The sequence below is a fragment of the Artibeus jamaicensis genome, unplaced genomic scaffold, assembly GCF_021234435.1.
Source record: "Artibeus jamaicensis isolate MK-2021 breed Jamaican fruit bat unplaced genomic scaffold, CSHL_Jam_final scaffold_1283, whole genome shotgun sequence".
NCBI classification, from domain to species: Eukaryota; Metazoa; Chordata; class Mammalia; order Chiroptera; family Phyllostomidae; genus Artibeus; species Artibeus jamaicensis.
Genome location: NW_026522028.1, coordinates 15,623,759 through 15,638,080, shown reverse-complemented (window position 1 = coordinate 15,638,080; position 14,322 = coordinate 15,623,759). Strand labels below are relative to the sequence as shown.

General features: G+C 41.2%; 1 protein-coding gene across 1 annotated transcript in view; it reads right to left on the bottom strand.

Annotated features, from left to right (window-relative positions):
* Positions 1-13,172, bottom strand: part of MAP3K15 (mitogen-activated protein kinase kinase kinase 15) — a 92,376-nt gene extending 79,204 nt beyond the window's left edge. Inside the window, exons 1-3 of the mRNA XM_037157445.2 lie at positions 12,806-13,172; positions 3,557-3,696; positions 763-786 (exon numbers count right to left, since the gene is read on the bottom strand). Coding sequence (XP_037013340.2) covers positions 763-786; positions 3,557-3,696; positions 12,806-13,172 — 531 coding nt within the window. The remainder of the gene's footprint in view (positions 1-762; positions 787-3,556; positions 3,697-12,805) is intronic.
* Between the last annotated feature and the right edge of the window lie 1,150 nt (positions 13,173-14,322).

Here is a 14,322-nt window from a genome sequence, read left to right as displayed (position 1 = left end):
AAGGACCCAGCTGCTGAGAGTGCTGCAGTCACCAGCCCCTGCTGTCAGACCCTTGAAGAAATGCCTCAGTTGCAGGGAATACCTCATCCAAGGTCACACTCCTTGTGAGGAATAGATGAAGGAATATAAAAGCCTGACCAACTTAAGCCATTCCAGCTCCAGAGCGCCCCATGGGGTCAGCCAAGGTTGTCATTGAGCCTGTACCGCAGCTTGATCTCTCCCTCTGCCTATTCCTGCTTCCTTCTCTCCTCTCCTCTTCCTCAGCATTGATTCCAAGGGCACTCCTTACTAAATCTGTTCACTAAACTCAGTCTAAAAGGCTGCTTCCAGGGGAAAATCAACCTGTGACATATACATACCATAACTTTGAAGGTATGGTTATATTTTGCAAAGGAAAATTAATACAAAGGTAAAGAATATCTATGGACTATATACACTATCACAAACTACCAGAAGGTTCCAAGGTTTAACAGATAGGTTTAACACCAACTCAGCTCAGAAGGAGACTGCTGATGGTTCCAGGATCAAAGTACGCAGGAAAGAACAAGTGCACTTGCCCAACCCTGTCCTCTGCCCCACAGCCTGGATGGCTAAGTGGAGCCAGAGCTAGTGGGCAACTTGAGGGACAGGAGGTTCTAGTTATCCCCCTTAGCAACACAACCAACACATACAATTAGAAATCACTCTGCCTTCTGTGGGATTTTCAAGCAATTGTTTTATGCATTTTTACATTTACAAAGTTAAAAATCTGAAAATACTTACTGAGTTTTTATGAGTTATCATATCCTGAAAAGAAAAAGAAAAGATAAACTGAATATTGTGTTTTTTCCAAAGCAGTTAATTTCAGTAAGCAACTAATTTGTCTCACCCTATCATCCAGGTTAAATCATTTGAAACCTGCCCCACACAAAGCTTCAAATAAAATAAGCCTCTGAGAATCGTAAAATTCATTTCTAAGGAAAATTTAGAATAATTGGTTAGTTTTGGAACTACTAGGGGGCATATATGGTTCTAAGAATTTTCTCATAACAACAGCAATGCTTTTATTCCAAGAGAGTCTGAGATTCAAGTGTGGGGTTCTTAATGCCCTACAACTTCCCAGTGAGGAATGTCAGTGACAGCAAGAAGTACATGGGAAGCACGATGGTATCCTCGGGTCTGAACCACTTCTTGACTCGTCAAAGTGAAGGCTGTAGGCCACCCTCACGAATAGCTTTCCTATGGAAGGGGTGTCACTGGTAGAATTCCTGACCCCTTACTATAGTTGTCTAGAAATTTTCCAAATCAATGACAACAACTTTAGTCAGTTAACTTAGCATGTTTGTACAGTCCTTGATAGTATCATTTATGCACCAGAAACCAACATTTGCCAAAAAACATACATAATCAGAGCTACCCAAAAAATGTTTTTTATATATTCTGAGATTTCTATTTTCTGATGACAAATGCAGATTGCTTTTTCTGGCACTGGATATAATTGACTACTCAGTCCCATTTTAGGATATATTATTCTATATAATTAAAAATTTAAACTTATCTAGGCCATGGGACTTTCCAGGAGTTCACTGAGGCACAGCTGAGAAAAAAAAATTTTTAGGAGAAAATATATTCTAATTTCGTGTTTCACAGCAAAATATACTTAATGATTGACCCTTTCATATTTTCTAATTCTAATTACTTCCAAGCATAACCACCTTAGTGAAAATGAGTTAAAGAAGAAATCAATATCTAAAGTAACTTAGATTGGTTTATAGACTTTTGGGAAACTATTCTACAATGTACAGTACAATAAAATAGTTTCTTCTTTCAATGTTATGAATGACTTCTTAAAATACAACTGTGTACTATAATTACAGAGCATACACCTATGTAGAATAGATGTGATATATAACACACACAGGTTACACATCTGAAGGAGATGACATTTCTACCAGGAAATAATCCCCAATTATGATAAAGCCCAGAAAAATCTGGTTAACATCAAATTTCAAGAAATACAAAAATATCTAACTTTGCCATCACAAATTTATGATGTCCATGAAAGCTAATTCTGAACCACTGATTCTTACCTCTGGCTGCACATTTGGGAGGTTAAAAAAAAGTTCCCTCAAGACTATAATGTAGTTGATCTGGGGACTGGCCTAGGTACTGGGATATTTACAAGTACTCCAATTGATTCTGTGGGAGGGAATAATGGGGGGAAAGGGGGAAGGGTTTTCAGGAACATGTATGAAGGACACATGGACAAAACCAAAGGGGAGTAGGACCAAGGGTGGGAAGTGGAGATGGTGTGGTGGGGGGAGTGGTGGGGGGAAAATGGAGACAATTATACTTGAACAACAATAAAAAATAAATTCAGCGAGTAACTATAACTCACTGTACAGTTGAATAACTATTACTCAACAAGGTTGGGTAACACTGCTGTCAACAAACTAAGATTTTATTCCTGAAGTGATTTAACACAGATAAGGACTATCTGACCAACATTAAGATATTCAATAATATTAATTTATTAGCTGAATTTTGTAGCAACTTACCTTAGACATTCACATTTTACAAATATGAGCATTTTTTAAAATACTATGTTATGTCTGGGCTGGTGTGACTCAGTGGATTGAGTACTGCCCTACAAACTGAAAGGTCACCAGTTTGATTCCCAGTCAGGGCACATGCCTGGGTTGTGGGCCGGTCCCCAGTAGGGGATGAACAAGAGGCAACCACACATCAATTTTTCTCTCCCTCTCTTCCTCCCTTCCCCTCGCTCTATAAATAAATAAACAAAACATTTTAAAAACTAAAAAATACTATGTTATGTTGCTCTGACCAGGTGGCTCAGTTGGTTGGAGCATCATCCTGTACACCAAAAGGTTTTGGGTTTAATCCTCAGTCAGGGCACACACTTAGGTTATGGGTCCGAGCACAAGTCAGGGTATGTATGGGAAGCAACCAATCAATGTTTCTGTTTCTATCTCCCCCACCCCCTTCCTCTCACTCTAAAATTATTTTTAAAAGGCGTATCCTCGGGCAAGGATTTTTTTAAAAAGCAGTACATTATCCAGAAAAGCATTTGCATAAAACTCACAAAAGTACATTTAAAAATTCTCATTCATTACTGAGTTATGTGTAAACACACAAATTTTCAGTTTTACTCTGCTTTACATTGAGGGGAAAATAACAAGCACTGATTACATCTATGCCAAAACCTTCTGCCCATTTTGGTAACTGTTAAATGTTGTCTTATTATCCAAATTGAGCAATAATTTTTTTAATGTGTAGGTTTAGATCAAATTGCCCATGTAAGGATTCAGAGTGGTGTGTTTGACTCAATGGAAACTAACAGGAATTTTGGGCTTTGCTTCCCCAATGAGCCTGGAAACATTCAGACTGCCTACAAAACCACATCTGTAACACATATGCTCACACAGCAGCCAGGAAGTCTAGAACCTGTGATGGGAAGGAAGGAACTGCACAAGTAAGTCTTTATTGTTTCAACTGAACATATAATACTACTTTCCCAAAACAAAGTATTCAGGAGAAGGTGAACCATGCCCTTTACCTTCCATGAAAGAATAGTGTCACTGTCGGTATCATAGTACAGGATCACGTTATTGGTCATGCTGAAGCTTTCTCGAACTCCGAGATGGTAGAAAAGTGAAGGCTGTTTGGAGGTATCACTCATGTCCACCACGGCAATATCTGAGATAAACAAGGAGAGGAAAGGGTGTGGGTGAGAGAGGTGATCTGTCTCTACTTAATCTACTTCCTGATTATCACTAATAAGGAGCTTTTGCAGTTTGTATTTCTACCACCAGCATTTTAGGTAAAGCACAAGTGCGGAATGATTTGATTAAAATTACCTACCCCATGAACTCTGGAAGAAAAGCAACAAGAATTTGAAAAAATAAAAACCAAAAACTCTTCTGTGTTTAAAGTGCTGGGAATGTAGCCTCACTTAAAAATTGCTGGTGGATTTATTTTTAACGTATTTTTACTAGGAAATATGCCATAATTGATTAATATATCTAGCTTATATGCAAAGTGTAAAGTGAAATGAAACGAAAAACCACATACCCACCATGCGGCCCAAGATACAGAGCATTCATTATCTGTACTGTTGGAGCTCCACATGGCTCTCCCCAGTCATAGCCCCTGCTTCCTGCCCCAGAACACCTCTGTTGTGATCTCTGTATTTACCAGTTTCTTGCATATAGCTGTATATACATATAGGCATATTAAACATAATGTATGACTCCCTAAACTATATTGTTTAGTTTTGCATATTTTTAAACTTCATATAAATATCACACCATTTGTATTCTTCAGCTTGCTGTTTTTGGTGTGTCTACCCACAAATTGGTGTGTGCAGACCACCAATTTTTATGTCTAACTTTAGATCTTGCATTTCTACTTCAGCATAGCATTCCATTGGATGATGACTAGATGGCAATGTCTTTATGCAGCCTGCCTAGAGACATTTCATCCATTTTTTTCTTTTTCTTATTTCAAACTGTTGTAATGAGCATTCCTATGCCATGACCCCAGCTCACATGCCTGCCATCAACTTGACAATGTAGCTCAAATGCCTCTGCCTCTGGAGTTGTGTCTTACAGAGACCTACTCAAAACAGGAGAGTGACACCTCACATCAATATGTAACATATTTAAATTTTCCCAGGAATACTGGACACCATTCCAAAGTTCGTCATTTTTAAGAGCGCATAAAAGCTCCAAATTTGACTGCATCTTCCCTACCATATGCAGAGATTTTGGAAAGTAATGTCCAAACTTATGCTCACACTGCTGTGACTCACAGGAAGTCACTGAAAATTCCAATGAAACAGAACAGAAGCAAAGTGAATGAGGTGTGAAGAAAGAAGGTGTCATGGGAAAGTCACCTGAGTACCAGGCACAGCTGGCTCTGCACAGAGGCACTGGGAGACCTGAGGCCAAGTGCCAATAAGTCCTGGGTGGGCCTTTTATTCTCCAATTTATGGACTGGGTGCCTGCTATATGCCAGTTATCATGCTGGGTACCAGGGATAGAAGTGTGAATGAGGCATGATCCCTTTCCTCAAAACAAGTCTAACAGGGGTGACAGGAGGGAAATGGTGGTTAGAATCACCATGAAGAGGGCTAAAGAAACAGCAACAATGACACCCCTGGCTGGAGAGCAGTCAGGAAAGGCCTGGACAAAGTATTATTGCCTGGGACCTGAGGGTCCATAAGTCAGGCAAATCAGAGTAAGGATGAGGGGATGGAAAGGGAAGGGAAGGGAAGGAAAGGGTGGAGGAAGAGAAGACAGCAAATGAAAGGGGTCTGAGGTAAGATAGGATGTAGGTGTTCAGACCACTGCAAATAATTTCATGGGACCAGAACACCCAAGAAAATGAACCTGAAGGGTAGGTAGGGACCAGGTGGTGACGGGGTCTGAAGGCCATGTTAAGAGGGCTGCCCTCTCCTTTGAGTCAATGGGAAACATATGGTAGGGTCGTTTTTTCCCCCCAGTTTTTATTGTGCACAATTATAAATATATAAAAGTAGACAGAAGAATATAATAAAACCCCTGAACCCCTCTCAACTCCCAAAACAATTATCAACTCACAACCAGCCTCGTTTCATCTCTATTGCCAGCTACACCATCCCGTTCCATATTATTTTGAAGCAAATTTCAGACAGCATATTATTTCCTCCCTAAATATTTTATCATGTATAACTAAAAGATGAGAATTCAAGGAAAAATAAATGCCAACAGTATCAATGATTCACCTAAAATTAAAAAAAAAACATGAGGGGTTTAAAACAGGAGACTAACATATCCAAATTTAATCTTTAGAGGTGGTTGCTCGAGAAAAGATGAATACATATGCTGAGGAAACATTTTACAACCCATTCTAGTTATTTATCTCAAATGGATAACTGTTCCCCACAGACAGTTGCTTGGAGTCTAAAATCACACTGCAGCTGCATAAATTAGACATTTGACCTACATGATTGTTCCCTGGACTCCATTATCTACTCAAATTAAAAAGAATGTGTTTCCTAGTGATGCTATTAAGAAATGGCAACATAGATGCTAATTTCACAGCCATGGGGACTTCTATAATCAGTTAATAAAGGAAAGAAAGCAAGTGGAGAACACAGAGGAGAGGGATGGGAGATGGGAGAGGGCAGGGGTAAAGGACAGCAGCCCCTAAGTTATGCGGACCATTTTCATAGAAAACCTCCACTCTCGTGGAATAGCTTGTCACCAAATAGATTAAATTTTAGTCTGGTGACATGAGTTCCTTCTTTTCCTTTGCCTTGTCAGCATTCTGTGCTGGGACCTATATACTGGCCTCACCCCCTCCACTAAGGAGCGCCTCTGTAGTCTCCTGGGATGGAGAGTTTTTGGTGCCTAACTAACACAGGACAAATATACATTGCTACTACAAAAAAATAAAAACAAAACCAAACAAACAAAAAAACACCCAAGTAATTCATATTCAATAGGAAAACTGTCCTCAAACCCAAAGTTGACATTTTTCACTGACATTTGTCTCTCAAACCAGTAAACTAAGTTTATGTTGAGGATTTCTAGAGTAATGGTTAACCAGTTTTTAGAACCTCTAATGTGGCAGATTTAGAAATACTAAATTTGATTAAATAACAGATATATGAGGAATCAAGGGTTTTTTCCTAAAGAGACTATATATTACCTAAAAGCTTCAATTATCACAATGGTCACCTGCTTTAACATTTACAAAAAAACTTCCACAGACATCTTAGCTGAATTTCAGAACCACCTTATGAAGCAGGCAGGGTAGGTACTGGGGTAACAGACAGACCTAACGTCACACAGCTGGGGAACGACCTAGTCAAGGCTGGAACTCAGCCAAGTCCTGTACTCTAGTTCCCAGATGAAGCTTACTACTTTCAGGCCTCACTTTCTGAAATCAAGCCACTTGGGAGCAAACAGTTTATCAAGCTAAGTCATAGGCAAAGATCACAGATTTTAAAAAAAGAGGTGAAATTCAGATTTTTATTTGCAAATGTACCACATGCTCCCTGCAACTATTACTTTCCAGTTTCCATTGAAAGCCCACATAGACTAAGCCACTGTCTTTGGTCAAGAACACATACATCCCCACTAGCTATCTTGGTTTAACAAACTTTAAAAAGTGATACCACATCAGGGGATGCAAAAAGCCATGGCTCCTGTTAAAATCTACTCTTAGCAAAAAAGTGTCTGGATTTAAAATCAAAGGCCCTTCAAACAATTTAAGAATCAATTACACATGGACAAACCCAAAGGAAGGTAGGATAGAGGGTGGGAAGTGGGGATGGCTGGGGTGGGGGGTGGTGAGGGGAAAATAGAGACAAGTGCGCTTGAACATCAATAAATAAAATTAAGTTTAATTTAAAAAATAAAAAAGAATCAATCACAATCATCTGTCTGCTATTCTAACATGAAATAAAGATGAATGACATATTGGATTTTAGTTCATTAAAAACTTTTGAACGCTATATCTTGAACATTTTTGTGAAATGTTTTATAGGTAATAAGTAAAGCCATAATATTCTAGTGTGGTTTTAAAGCATCTGATTTCCAAAGCAAACATTAGTCAACAAAATGATATGATGGCAAATGATTTACCATACAGTAATTCTGTGATTGTACTGGCTCATACTAGTCTTAAATATATCCTAGGTTATCTATAAATCCCACTCCCAGGAGAAAAAAAATAATGAATATAAGATTGGTTGTGTCTAAATGAAAAAACTAGATTTTAAAATGATTTTTCTGCCAAAGGCATTTTAAAAAATCTGATTACACTTGTGGCAACACTGGCCATCCAAAAGCTGCCTAAAAACAACAGAGCCCAGATTTCTTGGACAGGAGGCACCTCTATTATTAACTCCAATCATAATTAAGATCTACTGCTGCTCATTTCTAGCAGACTTGAGAGCAGGTAGGTCAGTGGAAAGAACGTTGTAAAATATCATTTAAATCCAATTTTCTAATCTCATAAGGAGGAGACAACCTATCAATTCAGCATTAGGAAGTCAACAAATCCTTACCAAGTGCCACAATGGATGGATACTAGCTTCTTGCAGCATCAATTTTCAACTGGGAAGGTGGGTGGGAACAATAGGGACATCAGGAACCTCTACCTGGTCCCCTATGTTTTGCTTTCCAGTAACTTTTTTGTAAGAATGAAAAAAATCATTTTTATAACTTTGATGATCAAGATATGTCCACTACCTATTTTTTCAAAAGAAATGCATGTATAAGCAAACTATGTTTACTCACTGAGGTGAATGGACTCATTGGGGTTAATTGCAGACCACTCACAGTGAAATACTTGTAATACAAAATGTTAGCATGACTTGACTCAGTTTAGCTTTCACTTGTATGTGTTGCTCTTCCAGCTAACAAGGCAAATACAAAAACAAAAAAGTGAAGCATCACACTGCAAGCTGGGGTGCATCCATTACTTTAAGTAGTATCCATATCATCAAAATAATCTGTGATGTCACACACTTAAGAATTCTGACTCTAGGTTCCCTGGCAGCCTTTAAATACATCATCTCCATATTTTCATCATCACCTGAAGGTTCCTCCTCAGCTTCCTTCAACCCTTTTATAAAGCAATCTGCTTTGACATGACTCCCTTTGGCAATTTTTTTGAGACCTATTTTTTGGAAGGCTTCTCTGACCTGGTGACAATGACCTCTTCTTCTAACAGGTCTGTGTCATAGGTCACCTTTGAGATGTGAACAACTTTAGAGAAAAGTTAGAGCGTGATGTACTGCTAGCACACACTGCAAACTCTGAAGAATATGTATCTGAAAAGGTATTGGCACATCTTAAATGATCTATTTAACACTGTATGTTTTATTAGCATTAAAATATCTTTTTATATTTCAGTAAGTGTTATCAACAGCACATAGTTTTCTGTATACAACAGTCTAGCATTCAGTTAATATCCGATCACACTCAGTGGATTGAGCGGGGGCTGTGAACCAAAGGGTCGCAGTTCAATTCCCAGTGAAGGCACATGCCTGGGTTGCAGGACCAGTCCCCAGTGGGGGCCATGTGAGAGGCAACCACACATGGATGTTTCTCTCCCTCTCGTTCTCCTTCCCTTCCCCTCTCTCTAAAAAAATAATAAAAATAAATAAAATATTTTTTAAAAATCTGATCACTGTGGCTAATTGTCAAAGTCATTTCTGAATGGATCAGAAGCACTTTGAAACCTGGTTAAAATGATTTATCTAGTTGTTCAAATGCAGTTCAGTGAAACAAGCTAATAAATGTACTTTACTCATCCTGGTCAGATGGCTCAGTTGTGCATCATCCTGTACACCAGGGGGTTGTGGGTTCGATGCCCAGTCAGGACATATATCTAGATCGTGGGTTCAATCCCTGTTTGGGCTGTGTACAGGGAGCAACCAAGTGATGTTTCTATCTCACACTGACGTTTCTCTTTCTTTCTCTCTTTCCCCCTTCCTCTCCAAAATCAATAACCATATGCTCGGGTGAGGATTATTAAAAAAAAAAAAAGCTCTTAAACTTGTCTCATAGTCATGCTTTCTCAAAGTCTGTTGAATAACAAAATGTTATCACACCAACTGCCTTGAACCAATAATTTCTTAGAAACTCATTATGAAGAGATTTAGGGTATAAAAGAAATTTTGTTTAATTTAGTGAGATACATATAATAACTCAAATTGGACTACAATATTCCTTTGTTCATTGGTTCATTTATACAAACTATGGTTGAGAGAGATAATCAAAATAAGTCAGATCTGCAACTTTATTAACTCATACTAGAACGCACAACTTTTCCTCTCAGAACTTGGCAGTCTAAATAATAAAATGTGTTTAACTAAGTATCTAAATTATATTTATAAGATGGCTGGAATATAGTTGCTTTTATAAATATAAATCACTACTACCACCCTAGACATTATCAGAGTCTTATTTACAGTATTAATTTCTACCATCTATGAAAAAGGGTTGGCAGAGCAAACCTCAGACTAATGCCTAAGGAATAAAGAATGAAATTCTTAATGGAATTAGCCTGAACTAAGAAGACTTTACAGCATTTAGAACTAGAGGCAGAAATATTCCCCCGAGGGACACCTGTCTTTAGAATGAACATTGTCCACTCCTTGGGTTTTGCTGAGTCAACACTGGAGGAAATGTAAACAGTATTCTGGTTAGTAAATAAATGTTTTCTGGAATTTGGGGGAAAATTCCTTCAAAGCACAGGAGGGGGCTTGATAGAAACTTTACTGTCCTTCTCCCCTATATTTGGATACTGTCCCACTGCAGCAAATAAATACAGGGAAGAATCTGACTGATACTACTTCCAATATGTCAGTCTTACTTTATTGAATTTCCATTTCCATAATTGGGAGGAATTCTGAGGCTCCTTTCCCCAATTGTGTTTGATAATAAATTTATTTGGTTTGCTTTGTTGTGGGAGAAGAGTGGCTAATGCTGCTCTCCTTTAAAATTATGAAATCTGTTTTACATTTCTTCCTTTCCTAAAATTTTAACTTTTTGAAATAAAACCCCATTAATTTTCACTATATATGCAAACATTGGAGCACCCAATATGTATATCTTGCACTGATATGAAAAATAGCAAAGAAATGACAAGGAAGGGACAGGAAAGCAGGCAAGAGAAATAAAAATCCCTTAATTTTTTTCAAAGAAAAAAATACTTCCCCTCCCCAACAAGCATTTTTCTAGAACAGAACTGTCTAATGGGACCTTCTACTATGAGGGAAATGCTCTCTTTTCAGGACTGTTGAGCACCTGAAATATGGCTGGTGCAAATAGGGACTGGCTTTATTTTATAGCATTTTAACTAGTTAAAATGTAAATAGTCACTTGTGGCTAGTGGCTACCATAGGGGACAGTGTGGTTTTTCGAAGTTTTACAAAAAGAGCCAAAGTGACAGATTTGTATCTTTTGGGTGCAAATATCCAAAAACTATAAGTGGTAGAGATCAGAAAGCCAGGAGAGGTGGTGGTGGAAGTGTGTGGGGGGGTGTCATCTATTTAATCAATAAATCCACTTATTGGAGGTGTGTACTGCCTTTGTGAAACCTATGAAAAAAACCTTAGTTCCTGTAATGTACTGAGAAATAATCTATTCAAGATCAACCAGAGGAGATGCATGGTACAACCGAAAATTCTAGGCAATCTGGACCCAGACAGAGCAAGAAAATGCGACTTGCCTGTTGCCTAGCATTAGAATTGAAAGCCCAAGATTTCTTCTGACTGACTGAACCAACCAGAACAAAGGGCCCTGTTAGTAGATGAAGGCTTGTTACACACACCCGCATACACGCATACACACACACACACACACACACTCTCTCTCTCTCTCTCTCTCTCTCCCCCCCCCCCCTCCAGAGAAGCAAAGCCACCGCACACCAATTTTTCAGAGTTGGCACCAGCAATCAGGAGGCTACAGTTGTACCTAGTGGTAAAAGGGATATTTAATCGTTCAGGAAAGAGTCTGTTCAAACTCCAATTTCAGAGGTGAATGAAGAGAAGTCGAGGAAACTAAGTGGTTCCAAGTGAAGTGGGCTCTGGAAAAACTTTTCTAAAAAGATGTGCTGAACAGTATGCTCAGAGTGGTCAGACATGTCAGGAGACTGTTTTCCACGGGTCCAGCTGCCACTTATTTGAACAAATCTCACACCTTACCCTCTTCCAGCAGGTGAGGATTTACTCTGCAGAAAACAGAGCAGTGTTCCGTCCGCAAAGGATGAATGGTGATAAACTCAGCTTACTACTGCAGCATGGTGTGCCAGGTATATTAAAGAAATTCATCAATCATCCTGCCACATGCTTCTAGGTTTAGGGTAGGCGCTGTTACTTTCTTCTAACCAGTGAAGGAATGAAGGCACAAGGACACCTAGGTAATTACTGTCTCGAAAACAATGCTTATGGATATCACCCAAGTGGATTAAAAAAAAATGTACTTGAAAAGTAACTAAATAAAATTTAATTAAAAAAAAAAAGGAAAGAGCTAAGCAACCATCCATTCCACACTTGGAAAAACTCTTTGTCAAATCAACCAGGGGGTGGAAATGGGAGGGAGGTGGGGAGCAAGGGGCGGGGGAGGCTGGGATGGGAAAAATAGACAAAAAACTGTACTTGAAAAATAACTAAATAAAATTAAAAAAAACCAAATCTACCAAAACTCCCGATTTTAAGGCTTATGGCACACTTGTCATGCTTAGATACGCAGTATTCCATTCTCGAAAGCTTGTGCATTATGAAATAAAAGTCTGTCGCACTGATACTGGGGGCAGAAATTAAAGTGTGCAAAAGAACGCTGGGCATTTTAAAAAGTCAGCCGCTACCCCACCCTCTCTCGATTGTAACACACCAACGCCGACGGCGGCTGAAAATGGAATCACATTGGTCTGGCTTCAGGCGTTCTAGAACCTTCCCGGGTGATTCTAAAGTGTAGCCAGGGTCGGACCCCGCCGCTGTAAAAGGACACGCAGGGCTGAGAGAGTAAAAGTTGGATAAGCGGAGAGGAGAGCGGCGTTGTCTGGGTTATATATTAGCCGTTTCTTGGGTCACCTGATGTTTAAGGAAAGTGAAGTATAAAGAGGTCTCCGTGCCGGCGGCCGCCGTTTTCCCACCTGTAAAAAGGTTTCATGCCGCCTCCTCCCCCCTCCCCCACAGGGCCGGGCGCTCCCGTCGAAAGAGTCTCGGCGGGCCCTAAAATGGCGTGTGTGAGGGTAAGAAAAGCCGGCGGGACGGGACAGCGGCGAACGCGGGCGCCTGCCTCACCTGCTCGATAGAAGACGTCGAGTACGGCCGTGTCCCCGGAGTCGAGCTCCTCGAACGGCACGCTGCGGAGGTGGACGCCCTGGGCCTCGCAGGCACCGGCGAGGCACCGGAACGCCTCCCCCTCGTAGGCGCCCACCGCGCCCAGCTCGCCGGCCCCGCAGTCCTGCGAGGAGCCGTTGCAGACGTACACGGCCCTCAGGGCCCGCCGCGACCCGCCGCGGCCCGCCGCTCTCACGGCCGCCCCGTCTGGCCCCGCCGGTCCCGCCGGCCCGGCCGCGCCCTCCTCTCCCTGCGATGGCCGGCGCTGTGGGGGCCTGGCCGCCGCCCAGAGCGCCTCAGCCGGGGGTCTCCCGCTGCGGCTTTCCATCGCACCCCCGGGTGAGTAGCTGGCGGCTGCGCTCGCGGCGGTCCACGAGTTGTCCGGTCACCTGCTCCTCGGGAGTAGAGGTGAGTCGCGCGCGCGCGCCAGATATCTCGCGCCGGACGCTCTAACGGTGGGGCCCCCTAGCGCGGGAACTAGACGCAAGGGGGTTAAGACGTAAAGGGGTCTGGGCACGCGGCGGGCGCGTGGTGGTCTGGGAGGGCTGGGGGGGAGGGGCGGGGGCTGGCTCCAGGACGGCGCCCCCTGCAGCGACGTGGCGGGGAGGGGAGTGGATTCATCAATTTCACGATTTCGAATGTTGCCGTCTCCCCGGCCGGCCAACTTTTGTCTTTCTCGATAAAATTTGACGATTTTCAAATAAAGTGAAAACTCCTTCAGAGCGCCGGTTCGATGCAAGTAATAGTCAATTCCAACCTAGAGATGTAGTTTTAATCCAGAATTGAGACGAGATGATGCTTACTTAAAATGCCTCCCATTTTGTACTTTTTGTGCCCAGTTGCCAAGAGCATGGCCCTTCTGAGCCCACTTCTGGAGGCCTGCTCCTCTTGATTTTCACTGTGAACTTGACAAAAGTACCGGGATGCACCCGCATCAAATTTTATTTGCCTAGAAAACAGACTCCAAGTGGGCAGCTGTCTGTCCCACCTATGAAATTCTGTGAACCCACAGGAATCTTTACTCCGGATAAACCCGTCTCGCGATTTTGGCCCAAATGTTAAAAAGTAGTATTACCACTGCAGGTGGTAGTTGTATTTAATACTCAGGAGCGCTGTTTTCACAAGTTTGGGAGGGCTTGTTTCCATTTTAAACAACAGTTTAATGGAGACATAATTCACACACCATCCAGTTCACCTGTTTAAGTGGTTTCCAGTGTATTAACAGAGTCGAGCATCCATTACCACAATAAGTTTTAGACCATTTTAATCATCCCCCAAGCCCAGCGCCCATTAGCAGTCACTCTTCATCCCCCGCAAAACACCTCAGCCCTAGGCAACCACCAATCTACTTTCTGTCTCTACACATTTGCTGTTCTGGACATTTCACATACATAGAACCAAACGATGTGCGAATAAAGGTTTTCATCTATCATGGGTATATACGTATTAATAGGATTTCTGGGTCATACAACAACTCT